The sequence below is a fragment of the Vigna unguiculata genome, chromosome 9 (assembly GCF_037176805.1).
Source record: "Vigna unguiculata cultivar grain cowpea cultivar isolate G323 ecotype 2 chromosome 9, ASM3717680v1, whole genome shotgun sequence".
NCBI lineage: Eukaryota > Viridiplantae > Streptophyta > Magnoliopsida > Fabales > Fabaceae > Vigna > Vigna unguiculata.
The window spans coordinates 35,866,867-35,889,098 of record NC_140800.1 but is presented as its reverse complement, the minus strand read 5'-3'; the positions used below and the strand labels follow the sequence as shown (position 1 = coordinate 35,889,098).

The following is a 22,232-nucleotide window of genomic DNA, read 5'->3' as shown; positions in this document are numbered from 1 at the left end:
CTTTCTCACCAGGAAGCAACAACTTAACTTTTAAGAGTCATATACTCCACCCTGGAGACATTTCGTCAAATACCGGTTAGAACAAATTTGATTTTTGGAAAACTTTAATTTTTTTTATTGTTAACTAAATTAAAAATAAACATTTGGATGAAATTAAAATTAATTATGCCATACACTGATTAAATGATCCTCACCGTGTATATTAGATGAGATTGTCCATATGTTGATTAAACAAGTTTAGCAATATATTATACGAGTATATTCATACACAGGTTAGTCGAGTCTATCCATCCATACACAAGTTAGTAAAGTCTATCCATACACAAGTTATACAGGTTTAACAATGTATAATACATGAATTTGTCCATACACAAGTGAGACAAGTATATTAGTATGCATTAGACGAGTTTGTTCATTTACATCTTAGATGAGTCAAACAATATATATTAGACGTGTATATTCATACATTGATGAGACAAGTGTATTAACACACATTGGACGAGTTTGTCCATTCACTAATGACACAAGCATTTTAATATATAATAGACAAGTTTGTTTATACACATTAAACGAGTTTATTAATATATATTAAATGAATTTATTAATACACATTAGATAAGTGATATCTTCTTAAAAGATCTTTTGAATTTTCTTTATAATTTTTATCTTTTAATTAAATATATGAAATAATAATTCATATAACAAAAATTAAATGCAATATTAGTGAATATTAAAGAGTACTTATTCAAAATTAATGTGGAATTCAAAGGGTTTTGCCTAATTTATCCCATGAAAGGATGAACTTTGTAATATGATGATATGTATGAATTTGACAGGAAATGAGACTTCTATTAGTGAGAACCTTTTGGAGTTATGAATTATAAAAACTCAATTTTTATCTTATCATGTATCCTATGACAATCAATGCCATGACTTATCAATCACCTTCTCATTTTTTCAGAAATACGTCACGACGTAAATATCATTCTTTGAACTAAATATCATAACAGTCTCCTCTAGTTTTTTCAGTAAGTTGTCTCATGCTCGTTGAGGTATACATCTCATGCATGAAATTATGTATTAACTGTGGTCAAATAATAGGTGAAATGATATGTCCAACAAATACAAATCTTAATACGATGGACTCTAACTCATAACTCTAATATTATATAAAATTATAAGAGAGAAAATAAACAAAACTATAATGTATCGTATGTGTGAATGTGTTTACAAAAGAAGATATAACAACTATATATTAAACACATGGCATATGAAAACGATGAATAACCATACAATAAAAGAAACTAACATACACTAAGACAAAATAGAAAATAGAAAGACAACGTATATACATTCCTGACATATATCTTTACATTTACCAAGTACTTTTTATTATGAATGTAACTTTAGACCTATCTTTTGTGACTTGTTTGTGAATTTATAATTTTATTACATTTAATTCATTCCATTATCACACAAAATAATTAATTGTTTCACATAATTTTTGCACGTTAATTTGTTTTTTATTGAATAAGGTATTTTTCATGCATTAATCATCGTGAGACATTATTTATATGCATTCAGACATTATTTGTACACAAAATCTAATTGGTTACATTGATTTGTTTGTTGCTCTCAATGAGAGTGATCCCATTTTAATAAAAAGTTGGATACCCATTCCTCCAATTTGACACTTTCACCATGAAACAACAATTCTTAAGGCTATCTATCCATTCTGGTGTATAAGGGGAGGATGAAATTCCTTCTAAAATTATCGTTGGTCCTTATTTGTAAAATACTTGATTCCATCATTGAAATTAGAATTCCTATAATACTTATGTTATATTTGTATTTTGTTGTGAATTTAACATCATTGTTTGAATTTAAATTTTTTATTTTCTATTTGAATTTTGTTTGGATATAAACCTGATATTTTGGACAACTGAATATGTACAATGAGTATATTTTAATTGAGATATTTTATTTTTCTTTTGGAGTTTACGAGTTTATGAACTTTGTGGAATGGTTACATTTCTAGAAAAAAAAAATAATAATATCCATCTAAGATATTAATCATACGAGTGATGATTTTCAGAAGTTTTTAGATACACATACTTAAAACGCAGCGTTCCCCAAATCTTATCCACCATGAGTTACACTTACTCACTGTGTTCCTCTTTTCCTCCTTAAACCCTCTATACAAAACCCACCACCATCATCACCACCACCATGACTACTTCTTCCACTACCTCCACCTTCTTCTTCTCTTCGCCGCCACTCTCTCTCAATCCCCATTCACATCGCTCTCTCCTTCCCTTCAAACTCAAACCACTCTCCATTTCCCACTCCTCTTTTCTCCTTCGCACGCCTTCCAGGTCTCCACACAACCCTTTCCTGACTCGCGCCGAGGACGACGACGGTGACTCTGCCGGCCCCGACCACTACGAGATGGAGGAGGACGAAATGGAGGAGCTCGACAACAAGAAGGACTTCGACATCGAGTACGACTCCCTCCTCCCTGTCGCCGTCGCTGCCGACGAGGACATCACCATTGTCGAGAGTGGCAGCTTCGTCTCCACGCAGGGCTGGAACTCCGACACCGTCGTCGACTACAAAATCAACGAGGAGGAATTCCACAAGATCAGCCTCGTCGATTGCGACTTCTTCATCCGCAAGCCCCCCGACCCCGACAACGACGTCTACGATTTCAGAGAGGTTCGTAACCCTACTACGCTTCCAGTTCCACCTTTGTCTTTTCGTTCTCGTTGCTTTCAGCTTTTCATCGTGGAGTACTTGAACTGAATCTCTGTTCGTAGATGTATGTCACTCCTCCAGATACAGATGTTTATTCAATTCCCAGGGTTCTCGCTCCAATGCCCCAGAAGGTAAATTTCACTTCATTTAATTAGTTTTCTCCCCCCTCTCTATGTAAAATGTAAACAACGAGGAATCATTCTGGATATGATTTTTAGAGTAATTCATTTTTCGTATATAATATTTAATGTGTTTAATGGATGTTGTCGTTTTGGTTAAATGTGTAGTACATTAGATGTGCGCAGAGTGATTACGGAAGCTACAATGTGACAGAGCCCCCTATTGATGCGCCTCGAGATCCTTTATATAAAACTGAGAGGGAGATCCTGAAGGTATGAACAGCTTGTTCTATTTGAGGCTGCAATTAATACGTCAATTGCAGTTACTGTGCTTCTTACAATTCTGTGTTTTAGTTAATTAAATGTAATGAAAATTGGGGATAAGAGATGGATATACGAATTATAAGAGTAAATGTGACTGTGTGAAGGATTGCATGCTCTAGAGTTTGTCTCAAGAGTTGTGAGATATTACTGAATAATCCTCTCATAGAATCCAGTGGGGCGATGAGCTTTACTTTAGTTGTCTCTCGAAGAGGGTTCTATCCCACTTGTAGGTAGGCGATCTGTCTGTGTGGAAATTCTGATCTGGTTTTCATTGTGTTAGGATTTGTGTGTGTGTGTGTGTGTGGAAATTCTGATCTGGTTTTCATTGTGTTAGGATTTTTTTTCCCCTCTCCTTGAGGGTGGTAGTTGTTTCTTGCGTCTTTGCTTATAGGTATCATAGTCTAGAAAAAATTGATTCTAAATTTATATCAACAAGTCCAAGCATTAGAAAGAATAAATTAACATAGTTACTAACTGAATGTCACTCTTTGGTTTTTGGCTAAAATGTCAACCTCAGTGAACTTATTTCCTGTCACAGGTATACTTGACAAAACACTACAAAAATCGGAGGTTGGGTGATCCTGAGTTTGTGCTGGATTTTGAAGAGATTTATGTTATTGATTCCAAAACCAAGTCAATTACCAGAGCTAAAGTTTTGGTAACTCTTTTTTTATTCTCAGTATAGTTGCTTGTGGAATATTTTCTGCTGGAAATTGCAGAACTAGTCTTCGTTATTTTTCTCAGCGTTGAATTTAAATTACCTTTATTGTTTTACTGTTAACCAATTTCTTTCTCAGTGCTAGACACTGTATTCTTGGAACCTTTGCTCAAACCTAATGTTCTTGCATATAGCGCTAGGATCTTAGTTATAATCCTGAAAAATACCATCGCATGATAAAGCTCTGGTTTAATTTTGGATTCATGCCAACTTCTAGGTTGTACTGTTATTTTCTATATGCATAGATGTGTTCAAATTTCATGTCAATTAGAGATATTACCAATCCAATCCTTATAGAGTCTTAGCAGTTCTCCCTTTATAAGAAGATTTTGTCTGATTGAGCTGAATTCTAGTCTAAATTTAAAGATGATATTAAAGCCCATATTAGATCTTAGGTCCCAAACCACTGATGTGGGCTCAGAAATGTTCTTTCCACCTCTGCAAATTTCTATTGTTAGTCGAGAACTGAGATTGACATTGTGTTTTATACAGCTTTTTGTGTGGGGTACATCGATTGCTGTATGATTTCTTGTACTGCATATAAGCATGACAACTCCAGATGGGTTTTCCAATTTTATTGGCTTTACATTTTTTTAGTGTCTGTAATTTAGAATTCTTGCTACAATAAAGTTTCCCTGACTGTCACTGGTGAACTATTTATCAAAAATGTCTATGAAAACTGATGACTGTTTTAATAGTTTCTGGCCATGACCATATTTTACATTTTACTGCCTTAAGAAACTTACGAATCCAACCAAAACTGCTGAAATCTAATTGACGTGTCAGAACTTAGAACTCGTTACTCTGATTGAATTTCTTTGCCTTGCATGGCTCTTTCACTTGTCGCTTAAAGTGCTTAAAGGAGAGTTTTTTCATAAACATGGGAATACTTTTTTTTCTTCTCTCTTCTCACTCACCCCCCCCATCCAGGCTTATGTTTGAGATAATTGGGACTCATTATTGAGTTTTCCATAATGTTAATATTTACACTAATCATAAGTTGGCCTTTGTGTAGGTAACAGCACCAGGAGGAAGAACAAGAGATAGAAGGAGTGACTTACTTGTTATATCTGATCGTGGGAGCTCCTTCAAGATAATACATGCGGTGAGTATTTCTTTCCTGAACCATTTGCTAATTGTTATTTATCTTTACATTATACCTCTGATATGCCATCTTATCTGCAGAGTGAAAAAGAGGATCCAACGACAGTTATAGAAAGGCAAGAGTGGGAGACTAGCAGAGCAGAAATGGAGAGACATCTTAAAAAGCTAAGAGACTTCAGCATTTCCAACTGGTTTTGAGTGATAAAAGGTATTCCAAGAGTGCCTCATGGATAGACACGGTATGGTAAGCAGGTCGAACTTGGGCACGCATTGAAGCAATTACACTCAAGCTTTCATTTCTGAAATTGGTGCCAGTTGCTTGATCATATGCATATTTGTTGTAACTTGATGAAGATTCGGCTGTTGGAATTCAGTAATCTATGAGAATGATCTTCCAATATGCTGTTATCACCTACAGTTGAATGTAGTCTGGAATCTGGGTGGGAAATAGATCTGGGTTTGTGCACCAAACTCTGATCAAATCCGCTGAATTAAAAATATTTCTTCACGGATGCATGTATATATATGCTATTGATTAAGAAATGAACGTAATCGCAGTTCAAACTTAGAATAATTTGAAAGTTAGTTAATATTGCTGTCTTTTTTTAAATCTGATCAAAAACACCTAAAATAATTAAACATTGACTTTTAGAGAACTTAATCAAACCCATTACTTTTCTAAAAGCAATTAAATTAAACAAAAGATTATTGTGGAAAAAAAAAAAAGATGAAACAAACGGACTCTTAATTCTCCTGAGCTTTAATTACTTTTCAATGAACCTTTTTCACAATCAATCCTCAATTTTTCAAACACAAGGTTAATTTCTCGTTCTATTTCATACATTTAATCTGTAAAGTGACAATTGCCATTTCAGTTTTTTTTAGTCTAAACAATTTCTCAGATTCAAATTCCCAATATCAAACATCTCGGTTCGAATTACAAATAATACAAAAACAAAACTGCTACATTTCAATGAAATACGAGTCAATAGCTTCTGACAAATCTCATTGGAAAACAAAAACAAAACAAAATCATATAGCTCTAAAGGTTGTAACAGTGCAGGTGAAGGGTGAAAGTGGTCCTAAGGGCTGCAATGTTTATTTGGGTATAACTAGAATCTCTGTTCTTGAATTCCCTTTTAGGGTGTGCCTATGTTTCCAGGTCTTACCATTCCAGGCCTATAAAAAATGAAGAGATGTAGAAAAGATGAAATGGAGGTGTGAGATGTTGAAATTGTAGCACGCAAAAAATGAAGCAGGGAACATTTCCTTTATCCCAAGGTCAGATTGTGGAGATCACACTGTAGTAGTAAACTAACTTTGAGTACAATGCTTGGCCTCCTAGCCTGCATATATAGATCAGATGCTGTTAAATCAGAACCTTAGTTGCTTCCCAAACAAAACCAGCTTTCTGAAATTGACTTGGAATGGTTAATTGAAGTTGAAGAGTTGAAAAAAAAAAGGGTTCTCTCTGCTAAATCAAGTACATATATAGATTGGTGGTAGGTGAAGCCTAGCTGTTCTTCCTAAATCTCTTTTTCATGGCTGCTCTGCTCACTGCACCACAACAATCCAAGTCTCCTGCACTGACCTGTTAGATAATACTGATATTCAATAACATTTTGTGGATTCAAATCACCATGTTTCTTCAAAATTTAACCACAAAACTCTCATTTCTGTGTTTGTTGAACAACTTTTTTTCAAATACGTCAGATTGATTGAATACTTATTTGAATGTCAAATGCATTTTTTATCACTTCAAATTCATCTACTCTACTGAATTTTGTGATTCTCAGTATTTTTAACCGATAACAAAAAATGTAGGAGTCATAAGGTAATTTAGTTTTTAGATGAAAGGAAATGGAGAGAAAGATCTAGGGTTCGGTTCAAGTTAGTTTGATGAGCTTAGAAAAAAAAAAAGAGATGGTAGATTCAACTTAAAAAACTAACAACTAATCTTTACCGGTAAAGAAAATTTATTTATTTTTTTCACATTTTTTTTCTAATTTTATCCTTTAAAGTGATTTTTTTTAATGTAACCATTTTCTTATTTAATATGTATTTTTTAAATTTAATATTTTCCTTTAAATTAAATAAATAAAAATTATCTACAAAGTAATTAAAAACTATTTCAAACTAAATCGTAGAAATTATTAATAATTTTTTTATAATTATAATTTCATGATTTTGTGCTATTTGCAAAAAAAATGTGAACACGCATTTGTTTTCGCAAATTCATTTTGACTTTTTACGCTCCATTTGTTACAGTAAAATTCACTTACAATATTAATATTTAGAGTTTGAGCTAATAATTATTAGGAGTAAAAAGAGGTTACAGTAAATTTTAGTAGGTCTGAATCTAACGTATTTAAAAATATGAAGTTTTGGTTTGACCAATTATATGTTAATTTATTATTATTATTATATTATTATTAATTTATTTTATTTAAATGATTTTTTCTATTAGTAAAATATTTATTCGAATTCCCCAATGTAATTCTTACAAATTTTAATTAAGTTATTTATTTCTTAACAATATAACCTATTGTTATGTTAAAATTGACGTGGTTAATTATAAATTATATTCTACATAAATTAAAAATCATCGATATTTATTTGTTAAATTATTGATTAAATAAAAAATAACCATGTATTTTTAAAAAGTAAGCTACTTGGTTCAATCTTGTATTAACAATAGGATCAAAAGAATAAATAAAATAATGAAACTAAAAATAAAGTAATTAAACCTTAGTAAAATAGGTGTAAAAATTTATAGTTGATAACATATCGATTATAAATGGTCCTAAGACAAATAAAAATAGTTAGTTATTTTTAATTAATGATGGCATAAATTATAATTTATTTCAAAATCATCATTGCATTAAGTTATAGTTATATTTCATGAGATTGTTCTTAATTTAATAAACACTTAAATTTCAACAATAACTGTAAGGCCCATTAAGAATATTTTGTTTCTTTCTATCCTAAATTTGAGGGGGTGTCCTTTTAAGTGGGCCTAAGGGCTGGCCCAGTAGATAAAACCATTTTTCGTTGCCCTAAGTCACACTCCCCACTAATTTTCATAGAACCTAGGACTGCAGCCGTCAACCCCTCTGTTAGGGTTTGCTTTCACTGTCACGTTGAGCTAAGAGAGCTTGTTACTCCATGTAAGTATTCCTTCTTGTTCGTACTGGTTCCTTTTCACCTTTTTCGTAATTGCAGTTAAGAGCCTCTGTTAACTCCATCTTCTGGTTCCGTTCCACCCTGTTTTCAGCCCCATAGTTCATCCTTAGAACTGTTGTGCTCGTGGTCGTGCCGTCTGGGTCTCTACTAAGCTTTTCTAGGTACGGGGAAGTTAGAGTCGGAGTTTTGATTGTTTTCTGAATGAGTTAGAGTTTGTTGGATGTTGTATGCACTGTATGATTTGTTGAATGCGTGAACGACATGTACTGTTATTTGGGTGCGAGCATGTGACTGTTGCAGGAGAAGCAGTGGCGAGATCTGTCAATCTCGCCCAGGCGAGACTTGCAGGTGCAAACCAAGGGTTTCGCGAACCCTCGCCCAGGCGGAGGACTCTGGTTTTGAGCGAGGTCAGTCTCGCTCAAATGAGAGCCACTTGCCTAAGTGAGGAGGAGTGAAGGCCTGGAATGTTGTTGTGGTTTAGCCCAGGCGAGAGACCTCACTGTTGGGCGAGAGGTTGTCTCGCTCAGGCGAGCCAGGACTCGTTTAAGCGATCCTGCGAGAAAGTCCCAACACTAGTCGCGATCTCTCCTAAGCGAGAGTCTATAGCCTAAGCGAGAGTACCCCTCTCGCCTGAGCGAGGGCTCTTGGCTTGAGCGAGATACGCTGCAGGTTGGATGACTTTGTTAAATTGGTAATTGTATTGTTGGTTTGTGATGTGTTTTGTATGATGTATGAAGTCTGTGAAGTGAAAGGCATGGTATGTTCTGTATTATAAATTGGATAAATACGATTGAGGGATCTTGGCATGTGAAATCAATGAATAGGTTGGAAAATTAAATAGGCATGATATTGTTATAGGATGAGGCCCTATACTCATGGGGTGGTAATGACCAGTGGTATGGGTTCAACATGTGATACGAATGAGGATTCATTTTCAAAGGTTGGTATGAAATTGTAAGCATGATTAGTGTTCTCTGATTTTTGATGTATGATTTTGGTCTGTGTCAGTATGTAATTCCTTGGAGCATCTAGGTGAGGCCTTCGGGGTTGCGCTTCAGTGGTCGGGACGTAATTCCATGACCCCTGTTAGTGGGTGTTCATGATGGTGCCCCATCTGTATAGTCTAGTAAAGATTCAAGGTAAGGTTGCATCCTGACACTCTAAGGAGTCAGTTGGTCTCATTTAGAGCGGACTGACTCCTGTGGTGAGAGTAGCAGGAGGCCCAAAACTCATTAAGGGCTAATCTTGTGGTGAGGGAAAATGATTCATTGTAACACTTGTAACACATAGCTCGGGGGTGAGCAGAGATATTCACCACAAGTGCAAGCATCTGCTGAATCCGACCAGACTATATGTATCCGGATGAGTCGAGTCAGGGTCTAGTGTATTGTTTGAGAAGTCAGAACATGTTTGGATGATATATGAAATGCTTGGATTGGGTGATGATATGTATATACTTGATGAACTGTTTTACTCTAGCTTACCTTGTTTGTTGTATGGTTGTCTTGTATGTGGCTCTTCTTTCTTGTGATGATCGTCAATTTAATTGATGGGAGCAGATGGGCGAGATTCTCGCGGTCAACAAGGAAATGACGGTTCCACTGCTTAGCCATCTGGGTTGGACTTTATTTTCTTCATGGGTTTTCTTTAGGGCTATGACTCGTGTATTGCTTTATGCTTTACTATTCTACCCTCATCTATTAGACTTTTATCTGGTTTCCCATTGGCATCGTGGTGTGCCCAGTTTGTAGGGATTGTGTTAAGGACCTCAGGACTGCGCTATTGTACTGTCTTTGTGTGACATTTCTTTCAATTTCGCTTAATAATTAAATGGGACGTTATAATAACTATTCTAACAGTGGAACATATTTGGATATTATACTGTACATGAAAGAATACTCAGTAAAAATAAAATAAAACTTCGATCATACTTCTTAAAAATTCTACTACATAAACAATTTAATGGAACAAGTTTAAAAAGAAGAGATTTTTTACAAATGAAAAAAACTAGTTTTGTTCGTTCCTTAAAAATAAGAAATGGTTTAACTTTAAGACTATTTAAAATGAAAAGAAAAAAAGTATAATTTATCTGGTTTTAACTTTCAATTTGGCAAAAAAATATATTAATGACAAGTTGAATTTAGTTAGAATGCATTTTGCAATGACGATGTTAGAAGTGGGTTTTAAGCCTAACTCAATCTCACAAAACCAACTTACAAGGTGAGGTTTGCATCTCACTTATATATTGTGAATTGACCTTATCTCTATTCGACGTAAGTATTCCAACGAATACAGCAGAGTGTATATTAATTATTGTTTCTTTTGTGAAACCCTAAGAGTGTGTTTGGATAGAGTATTTTAACGAAGCAATTCATTTTTTTGAAGAATTTAGATTTCTTTGTAATGAAATGCTTTGTTTGGATAGAGAAATTAAAAAGCATTTCAAATGCAAACATTTTTTTGAAGGATTTCAATTAGTTAAATTAGTAGAAATTCAAATACCCTCAAAATAGGTGGAATTTGAAATTCTTCTCACTCAACTTCATATTCTAGATGATCCGAACGGGCACGACGACCCGAACGTGCCCGACAACCCGAACGTGCCAGACAACTCGTACGGGCCAGACTATCTGGACGGGCCCGACAGTTTGAACGGGCTCGTATGAGTTGTCGGGCCCGTTCGAGTCTTGGGCCCTTCTGGGTCGTCGGGCTTGTCCAGGTCGTCGGGCCCATCTGAGTCGTCGGGCCTGTCTGGGTCCTCGGGCCCATCTTAGTCGTTGGACCCGTCCGGGTCTTCGAGCTGGTTTGGGTGTACGGGCCTGTCCGGGTCGTTGAACTCGTTCGGGTATTTAGAATCGTCCAGGTATTCGGCCCCGTCCGGATTGTTGGGCTCATCCAGCTCGTTGGGCCCGTCCAGGTCGTCAGGCCCGCTTTGATCGTCGGGCCCATTCAGGTCGTCAAACCCATTTGGAGCATTAGGCCAATGACCTAGACAGGCTGAACCAGGCCATGTTGATGAACTTGACGATACAATCGTGCAGTATGGGCCGTTAGGCCTCTAGATCATTGGGCCACCCAACCTATCTGCTCTTCCCAGTCGGTCCAGTTTGGGTGGGTCATTGGATCTAACCAATCCGGTTGCGTAGTTCGGTCTGCCCGACCCATCTATGTTGTCGAGCATATTTCTAAATTTATCATGAACTCAAAACATAATTAAGCGTAAAATAAATATTGTTAAAATTAAATTTTATCTTACAATAAATTCAATTTTTTTTTTCAAACAAGAAATTGAAATGTAAGGTATTTTAATTTCCTTATCCAAACAAGTTATTTGAAAAATGAATGGAATTTAATTACAAACAATTCAAATACAAAACATTTCAATTTCTAAGCATTGTTGAAATGCTCGATCCAAACATAAGGTAAATAATTTCTTTTTTCGGTGCTTGCAGGTATGTTGGAGAAATTCGGGTTCTTTTGCAAGCTTTTGAGCTTTTGTGTTATTTGTGTTAGGGACACAAAATGAGAAGAAGTACATGTTATGTCGATCTTCTATTTACAACAATAGTCAAAAGTACAGTGTTTTTTAATATTAATAATAAAAAACAGAACTTCAAAAAGTTATCTTGAGATTACTAAGCATTGATTCAAGTGAATGTTTTACTGTTTTCTGAACTGTTTTTTAATCGACAAAGATAAAAAACAGTTATTTATGAGTGAGACCCACTTATTAACTCCAATTAAAGAAGGTGGGTCGAATACGCATATATGCTCTAAAATGTTCCACGCGTTTGACCAAATTAATGAAACACTTCTGCATAATATTTTTAACTTCTCAATGTGATGAAACAAAATTGTATTTACCAACACCCAACTCTAATTCTTGTCACTTCAGTATTTTTTTTCCCCTTTTGTTGCAGCTTTTCTCCAAGTGTTGTTTCTGTCACATTGTTTAACCTAACAAATTTTAACATCCATTACTATTTACATATACCTCCCTTATTCATCAAAAATGTGACTCGCTAAACATAAACATAGACTTAAAAGAGTATTTAAAACAATTTAATCAATTTATAGGATATAAGCTAACCTAAATTTCATTTTACAAGTGGATTTTTTTATATTAAGTTTAAAGTTAACTTCTTAACATAATATTATAGTTATATATTTTAGGGTATTCTAACAAAATTGTATTTTATTGAATTTATTGTTCTATTTACTATGAGTCGTTATATCAGATCACTTACTAATATTTAGTCTCACATTCAAGATATATATAGTTCGATGTGAGGAAATATGTTAAAAGTCTTACATCGACTAAAAATAATATCAATTCACAGTTACAAACTTTATTTTACAATCCAATTTTACGAAACTAATTAAATTTAAAATTCAATTCTTAACTATTACCAGCAAGCATGCAAGATATATACCTGTGGTGATATATATATATATATATATATATATAACTTCTCCCTCTTGAGTTTGTCATGTCAAGCATATCTAGGTAGTGATTTGAGGGTTGCAGTTTCTACCAACCACAGCTTTCAAATCAGAGGCTCCAGTTAGGGAGTCACCATTTAGTAGTGCATGCTTTGCCCAAACTCCAATTCATCATATCTATGGTCTTCCATTAATTTGATGGATAAGCTTGAGCCTTCTCCTTTCCATTGTGGTTGCAACATTTTCATTGTTTTCCCCTATACCCTTTTACACATTACTTTAAAAAGCTTTTATTCCTTGCACACAAATGGGAATAATAATCCTTTCCTTTCGATTTGATGGTTGAGCACCCCACAACCAGTTTCCACTACCTGTCATTCAAACCCTAGAAAACTTAATCACTCACACCACTTAATTAAACCCTAATAAAAATCCACCTACGTACGTACTCTTGGAAACTCATTGCAAAGGAATAACCAAGGGTTAAGAAAATGGATCACCAAGAAATTACACAAAACCAGATTAATAAACGTGAAATAAAGGCATGCAGTTGAATTGGCTTTGTCACAAACCCTTAAACAAACACTTTCTTTCTGTGCCACTGAGAAAGTTGTTCATCCACAAACCCATAATGGAATGCTCCGCTATTACTTTTCTTGGTGCTTGCTATATACCCTCTTTTTCTCCCCACTTCTTCATTCACTGCAGTTATTAAGAAACAAAAGGGATAGAGAGAAAATAAAGAAGAGAAAGGTTGAGAGAGTTTGTGAGAGATGGGGAGGGGTAAGATTGAGATCAAAAGGATTGAGAACTCAAGCAACAGGCAAGTTACATATTCCAAGAGGAAGAACGGGATCCTCAAGAAGGCAAAGGAAATTAGTGTTCTTTGTGATGCTCAAGTTTCCCTTATCATCTTTGGTGCCTCTGGAAAGATGCACGAATACATCAGCCCCTCCACCACGTAATTATAAGGACTTCTTTCACTTCTTCATCTTTGCTTTTCTAGATTCCTGCTTTTCTTTTTGTTTCATCAAGAACAGTGCAGAATAACTCACATATTTTTCTTTCTGGTTTGTAACTTGGATCTTTTCATTGGTTAAGGTTGATTGACATCCTAGACAGATACCAAAGAGCCTCTGGGAAGACCCTCTGGGATGCCAAACATGAGGTATATTATATACATAGCTAGGTTTTTTTTCTTCTTTATGAAGAACAAACTAAGTAGTTTTTGTTTGATTTCCCTCTGGGATGCCAAACATGCATATATGTTGTTGTTTTTCTTAAAATATGTTCAGTTCCAAGAACCAGTGATTCTGTGATTAGATCTAGATTTGGAACATGTACGCTGTTTTCCTATGTGTCTTTATGAACAGATCTGACTATAAAACAATATTATGAACTCGCTTAATTCCTTTTCTTTGCAAAAGTTTCAAAAGCTGAATGGTATACAAAGATGTGACAAATATGTCTCTATTCCTAGCTAGGTCGATGGATCTCTCTCTTGACTACACGTTTCTTCACTGACATATTCAAACCAGCCACTAGCTAGACCCAGATCTACTGCAAATAATGTTCATTTATTTGATAAATTTTCCTTTCAACTCCATTTTTTTTGTCTTTCTTTCTGAGCTAGGAGTTTACACAATATTGTTGTTGAACTCACTGCAGAACCTCAGCAATGAAATCGATAGACTCAAAAAGGAGAATGACAGCATGCAAATTGAGCTCAGGTAAATGTGTAAATAAACATTAATTATTGCACCTTGATTATATGTATATATCCAACGTCATCTCTTAATTAATTATTACTGATTAAGTGTATATATTTATATTTCAGGCACTTGAAAGGGGAGGACATTACGTCACTGAATTACAAGGAACTGATGGCTCTGGAGGATGCCCTTGAAAATGGCCTCAATGGCGTCCGTGAGAAAAAGGCAATCATATTTTAATGATTACATTTCATTGTTGGTTATGAAACATATGAAACACAGAAAACAAGTTTCCTCAAACCTTGTCTTGTTTGTGCCACAGGTGGAAGTGCACAGGATGTTCAAGAGAAATGTACGTAGGTTTTTTTTCGAATTTGGATTCTATGTGATTTTTTGTGCTGTTTCTCTATTGTGTCTTTATAATACACTAATTATCACTAATTTTAACATTTTAAAATATATTAAAAGAATATTTAAAATATTAATACAGTATACTTTTAATACTCAGCAAAAAACAGCACAAAAAAACCAGTAAAGAAACATGACTCGTTTTTTTAACACTGTATACGATGAAGAGTTCATCGTCATAAGTCCAATATATCTACCTTTTTAAATAAGAAATATTGATTTCTGTATGTTATTCTTATCTTTTGTGATAATTAATTATTTTCACTTGGTGCTGTTGACATATCTGGTATCATAATCATAATATATAAAAGTATTACATATACTATTGTTTAATACCTTTGATATATTTTGATATTGGTCAGGGCAAGATTTTGGAGGAGCAAAATAAGGAACTCAATTTCCTTCTGGTAAGTTGCAACCTGTGTGCGTGCATTAATTCTAACACTCATATTTCTAATTTGTATCCATATCATTGGTATCATATATGTTTAATAGTGTGTTTGATTTTTAACTAAAATGCATTTCTCTTCAAGTTTTCTAAACTTAATTACATTTATATATTATATATGTGTGTGTATTTTGGAGCATATGATTAAAAATAATAATTTGCATGATTTGAATTCAAAGTTATTTGTGATTGTGAAAAGAAATCTCATAGAGGGATGAGAGAGGCTTGATGTGGATGAACTAAATAAAGTTGAAGATTTTTATATGAAATACTGTATTTATAGAAAGAAAAAAAGAGATAAGAGAATGAATGCAAAGAGAGATATAAAGAAATTATTTAAATTGTACTTATTTTTTTTTAAACTATTTTTGCCAAAAAAAATCTTTTAAATTAAATCAATTTATTTTTGCTAAAGTAGTGTTTTTCATTTGTGAGATAAAGGTTGCCGCATTTTTAACTATTTTAAGTTGTAAAATTTAACCTATTATCAAATTGATGGTAATACTGAAAAGGATCTTATACATTGTGAAATTTGTGTGAACACTGATCAAGCTCCATGAACAACCAGGAAAAAAAATTGATACGTATTAGATTTTTGTTTTTAATTTTAATTTGTTAGGTGCATTCATTTTGCGTCATTTGTAGTTGAAGAACAAATTGAATTTTGTGGTTTTCATATAAAAAAAAAATACAATAATACAAACTTGTCTTATAAAATCAGAAGCAATCTTTTTATTTTGGGATAATCATATTAATTGAAATTTAAAAGATAGTTTTTTTAAAAAATAAGTAAGCTTATTACTCATGAATAAAAAACCTATATTACCTTAAAAAATCGCTTTATATAAGCCTATTTATGAGGCACTTCTATATGTTACTCATGAATATATACATATGACACTTCATCACCAGATCAGAAGCAAAACTTATAAATCATTTATTTCTATCTTTTATCACATTTTCTATACTTGTCTCACATCTTAATAGATATATTAGCTAGCTATTATCATCTCGTGAAGGAAATTTATAGCATAGTCCTTACAGAAAAGTTCATGAACTATGAAACTAACACTTATTTTAAATGTTGTGTATGTGTTTTACAGCAACAACATTTGGCATTAGAAAGCGTTGGAAACATGCATGGACAGTGGATTTGACAATATGATCAATTCCTATATAATGTAGATTAATGGCTGCTGTTGTGAAATTAATTCTGGTGAAAGCCTTGTATAACTTATATAATGTCCTATTTCCATCTATTTATTATAGACTCTGAAACTTGTTATACCATGATGATTGAATTTGGATTATATAACACTATTAATTAGTATGTTTTGTGATTCATGATATAATGTTAATGAGTTAGATTAATATTTGTCAATGTATTAAGATGACTATATAGTAATAATTAAAACTTTTGATATATAAAATAATTAAATGACACAATATATATATATATATATATATATATATATATATATATATATATATATATGTGTGTGTGTGTGTCGCTACATATCAATTTTTTATTTTTTGACTAACCCTTTCAAATTATTTATTTATGGTTTTAATCTTTTAACTTTTTGGATATGTTACCATTACATATCATTTTCGAATTTGTTTTTTTTGGTTCCTTTTATGGAATATCAAAATATATTGATGGTAATTTGAAATTTTAAAATACCAATATAATGTAATTTTAATTCTCATTAGAAAACAACACTAAAATATCCAGTAAAGAAATCTGGACTCCTATTTCTTTATATAAAGATAAGTTTGTGCAAGAAGTGAAAAAATAGTTTTCATTATTAACGATGTCTAAACTTAACTAAGAGGAAACATTTATTTTCAAATATTTGCAGAGAATAATGATAATGCCTACAAACTATATTTGTCAAGTAAGAATGATGTAAGTAATATTTTTAATATGATTAATATTTCTTCTTTTGATGTAGGTGATGATTTATCGAAGGAAAATGATTTCTTTTAACCATTAAATTTTGACAATTTTCTTTTATAACTTAAGGTAATATCTTCTAAATGATTTTCTATTTTTCTATTTTCTCATTTCTCTATATTTAAAAATCATTTAAAAGATGTCACCTCAAGTTGTAATAGAAATTTATCAAAATATCATTGTCCTTTATCGAATTTGATAAAACCTTTTAAAGAGGGAAAGAATGATATGAACATCATATTCCAAGTTGAAGTTCTTAAAGTACAAGCTAAATTGGTCGAACAAACTTTGAAATATACGGTGACTAATCTAATGAAGACTCACTTACATGATCTCACCCAACATGTGGAGACCTATATGAAGGAAGTGTTATTTATAATGAGACAAAATATCCAAAAATTTATTTATTTAATTTCTTTTAAACAGATATAATAATTTGGAAATAATGGAATAGATAAAATGTTTAGTTATCATTTAATGTAAGAAAAAATTTGTTACAGGGTTTTTTCCGAAATATTTTTATCTTGTCGATAATTTTCTATTCTTTTTTACTATCTTTAAAGGTATCGAATTTCATTTGTTAATGATACTTATTTTTATGCTTTTTTTCATCTAATTATAGTTTTGCAGATCAAATTTTTTATTTCCTAATTAAGCAAGTTTTTCCACCACTAATATTAACATCATCCTCTAAGTTTTATATTTATTCATATTTGTCCCTATAATTTTATTGATAACATAAGTTAAGTACACAGTCTTGTTAAGTTCAACTTTCATTATAATAAGGATACTGTTGATTTTACTCCTTCATCTTACTTTAGATTAATTGATAATAAGTGCATTTAATTATTCAATAATGAATCATTAATATATATATATATATATATATATATATATATTAAATAGTGACATTATATAATTATTTTGAAATTTAATTTAATAATATTTTCATTTGATAATATTGTTTATAATAGTTAAATATGAAAGTTTATTATAATATCATCGTTAAAGTCTATAATATTTATCTATATTATCATTAAAAAAAATTTAACATTATGTGTAAAATTTATAATTCCCATTGTGTTTTTAATTTTACAAACAATATTTTTAAACAATCTACTTAATATGATAGATTATTTTTTATATTTATAGCAATATATTTTCAATACATATTATATGAGGTTAAAGGTTAACTACGTTCTTGTTTAGATAAAACATGCTTCAAAGTGAGGACCAATTTTGTTCCTGTATTTTATAAAAAAAATGTAAAATGTCATCTAAACTATCGTAACTAAGATCGTGACGGGATGACAAAAATAATTTAAAGAAAAAAATTGAGGAGTCGTCACCATAGTTTATTATGAAAAGTTATAGAAAAATCTTAAGAAAAGAATAGTCTTCGAAATCAAATTTGGATTCGGGAGTCGGTTACGTGTGAGAGGTATTAGTACCCAAGACAATTCCCTCTTTAATTAAGTCTGCAAGATAAAATTTGATATATTTATTGTTCCCAAAATTCAAACAAAATAAAAACACATACAAAATAATAAAGATTAAAAACAAAATTATTTTTGTATTTTTTGGGCAGAGGATTGTACCTCGCTCCTATGTATTTCCATTTAGAAAATCAAGGATGACGTAGTTCTTCTAAAAATGGTTGTTTGATATTATTATTATTTTCTAAATTTTAAATCTTTATATATATATATATATATTATTAATATCAAGAGAACCCGAGATTCTACATGATAAAATATTTAGTTATCAAGCAAATATGAGATTTAACATGATATTTAAAAATGATTTTTTAATTTTTAATTATTATTATTATTATTAATTAAAAAAATTAAAAGCTTATGAAGGAGTATTTTGATTATCAAGTAAGTCCGAGACTTGACATGATATTCAATACTTATATAAAACAAATAATATAATTTTTTATTTATTTTTTTTAGAGAGAATTAAAGCTTACGAAAAAACCTTTTTAATTATCAAGATAAATGACATTCCAAATAAAATAAAAGATAAGGGTTGAACATATCAATGACAAATCCAAGATCATCTAACGTGTAAACCCCAAATACATTTAATCATACAATACGTCAATCGATCATACATTTGATATTGTCATGAGAGAAATTTTGTGCTTATATAGGCACATTGATACCACTGAAATTCTAGTCTTTAATTATAATAAAATATATGAGGAAGGAATTGGTATGATGAAACATATTATAGAAATTAGATGGTCACATAATATCCACGATTATTAACAATATATATTGTCTGTAATTACTATAATCATATTTTTTGTCACATAAAGATCGTGATCAAATCATAACATATTGTTTATATAATTGATCCTAATTATTCCCAGAAATATTTTCTTCTAACTAGTAAAATCATAGCATTCTCTAAAAAAAATTCTTATCGGGAACATTTACTTCGAATTATTAAAATAATATCTTTCCTGATTGACAAATCAATGAGACACATCACATAAGTGTAAATACAAAATATTTATTCAAATTATTATAAAAACATATTGCTTCTAATATTATACTCTTTTCTAAAAACAGAAATTATAAAATGTCATTTTCTAACATGTCATGTGAAGAATGTAAATAGCAAATAGTGGGGTGAAAATATGTATAAAACATTTGGGCTCATGAAAATGATGTGATAATTAAAAACAAATTAGATTCTCCCTTTTTTTTTCTTTTTCTTTTTTTTTCCCTTTTGTATGGTAGAATTAAAGTTAAAAACCTAATCCAACTCCAACTTCACCTTTGGTTAAAGGAGGCCCTCGAGGCTTCAGTCATCATGTATCCTCATCACTCACTTCTTCTTCACGTTGTTTATCCACATAGTTTCAATTATTATTTTTTAGGAAAATAAAAAGGGAAATTTAGATATGATGGTGGAGACATCAAATTGTTGTGTTGTGGGGTTGTGGGAGAGGGTTGAATGTGACATTGCGAGAGGATAGTAAAAATAGGGTTTCAAGTTGCAAAGAAGGGTTAATGATAATGATAAATTTGAATGACAGACCTTCGCACATTGTTGTGCACAACATACTACGCCACACCCACCTTCACCCTTAACTAGAGATTTGAGAACCCTTAATTGTAACTAGGAAAGGAGGAGAGTTGCAGGAAAGACATAAAAACTCTAACACCATTAACTAACTTTTGGTTTCAATGACAAGTTAGATTTTTTAATGTGTATTGTGTCATATATGACCGATATATTCTTGTTAACCAATAAGAACATCAAGTCGGTAAAGACATAACAACTTGATGACTCAAGACGAAGTCATATCAGTAAGAACATCTTGGCCATAATAACAAGATACCTTGTTCTAGTAAAAAAATTGCAAGCCTTAAATCAAAATCAAAACATGTAGATAACTTTCTTGGCTCAAAGTAGAAAATACTTAGCCAAACAGTGACATCCCTTGGTTGTGAGAGTTAGCATTTTATTTATATGCAAATTGGTTTACAAATTGTTCTTTTTTTCCTCTAGAACACAAGAATATAATTACAAGGATAATAAGAAAAGATAAAATTACAAAGACAAATAAAGATACCAAGATAATAACTACTTATCTAGTCTTCCTTTTTGTTAACAAAATTTAAAATAAATATATGACATATCTAGGCCAAATTTCCAGGTTCATAAACTTTAGGTTGGTTTTTGAACGTTTAATAACCACTTTTAATATCAGATCAAGTCCTGAATGACAAGGACGACACACACCTCAATCCTGATTAAACACATAAATAAGGATTAAGCATGACTGAGAAAAAGATTAAGACATACAATGGATTAACAAAACACTCAACAACTTAAGAAAGGTAATTTGCTTAGGTAACATACCTATTAGGTAAAAGCTCATGAAACTACTAGAAATAACAATGTTCAAGAGGTAATTATTACATATTCATTTTAGCATTTGTTACTGTCTTACACACACATATGACTTAAGCGTTAGTGTGTCTTTTCAGACACCTCAACCCCATTGGAGACGTCTTTGCTTGGTATATCTCAAACTACCTTAGTGTTGGGAGAAGTACATCTCACATGGAACGAAGAAAGGATGTTTAGGAGTGCTTCTCATGGGACCATTTTAAGGTATATCTTGATCCTACAATAGCATGTATACTTTAAAATTGAGATGAAGTATAATTTTAGTCAATAAATTGAATTTTTTTAAAAATATATTTAATCCTATTTTATATTTCTATTTTATCTTTAATTATATTTTAAATTTTAAAAAATATATAATATTATATAAAGAGATACCCATATTTAATATTTTTATTTTTTAATTATATTTTAAAGTTAAAAAGATAAAAAAAAAAACTACTCAAATATAAAAAAAAGTGACTATTATCTATTATGGTTTTTTTTGTTATCTCACCACCGTTATTAATATTAGTACTTTCTTTCCTAAAATATACATAGACACAAAATGTTTTTATGAAATTGCGTAGTATTTATGATTTTAATTATTAATTTAATTATATTTAGAAAATAAAATTCAACCTGCTATAGCATATGCGTTAAATAAAAAATTGTCACGTCAGTTATAATAATTTGGAATACGTTTTTCTGTAAATGTGTATGCAAAATACCATTTTTTTCTCACATGCATTAATTCTTAAAGGAAAAACTGTTTAGCCATTAAAAGTATTCTCAGAAAGAAGAGGATTTATTTGTCAAAAACCTAAACTCATAAGTAATAATTTATTAAATTGTAATTCAATTAAAAGTAATTATAAAATGGTTCCCATTCCAGATAATGCAATAGATGTTATCCTAGCTTCAATTCATTGAGTGTATATTTAATTTTGGTGGAAGATTAATTATTTTATTTTATTTTAAATGTGAAGAAAGTAATTATTAGTAATAGCCAATAGCCTTTAAAAAATTACCAAAATGTTATCAACAAGAAGATATGCACAAACTACAAACAAACCGTCGCAAATATCAACACACCCAAAGACAAATTTCTTTGGTCCTTAGCGTGTTCGCATTGAAAGTATTCCAAATCTCGATC

General features: G+C 31.6%; 2 protein-coding genes across 3 annotated transcripts; both read left to right on the top strand.

Annotated features, from left to right (window-relative positions):
• Positions 1-2,131: 2,131 nt before the first annotated feature.
• On the top strand, positions 2,132-5,593 carry PTAC6 (plastid transcriptionally active 6). The gene is made up of 6 exons (XM_028045970.2): positions 2,132-2,715; positions 2,817-2,885; positions 3,042-3,146; positions 3,736-3,855; positions 4,931-5,020; positions 5,101-5,593. The coding sequence occupies exons 1-6, from the start codon at positions 2,230-2,232 to the stop codon at positions 5,215-5,217; spliced, it is 987 nt and encodes a 328-aa protein (XP_027901771.1). The 5' UTR covers positions 2,132-2,229; the 3' UTR covers positions 5,218-5,593.
• A 7,662-nt stretch (positions 5,594-13,255) lies between these two features.
• Positions 13,256-16,543, top strand: LOC114162970 (agamous-like MADS-box protein MADS9). 2 transcript variants are annotated; one of them, XM_085666200.1, is made up of 7 exons: positions 13,256-13,606; positions 13,747-13,813; positions 14,314-14,375; positions 14,483-14,582; positions 14,680-14,713; positions 15,128-15,172; positions 16,317-16,543. In XM_085666200.1, the coding sequence occupies exons 1-6, from the start codon at positions 13,419-13,421 to the stop codon at positions 15,151-15,153; spliced, it is 477 nt and encodes a 158-aa protein (XP_085522326.1). In that variant the 5' UTR covers positions 13,256-13,418; the 3' UTR covers positions 15,154-15,172; positions 16,317-16,543. The 2 variants fall into 2 exon arrangements, with proteins under 2 accessions (XP_085522326.1, XP_027902798.1); XM_028046997.2 differs by having other exon boundaries at positions 13,262-13,606; positions 14,680-14,709.
• Positions 16,544-22,232: the final 5,689 nt, after the last annotated feature.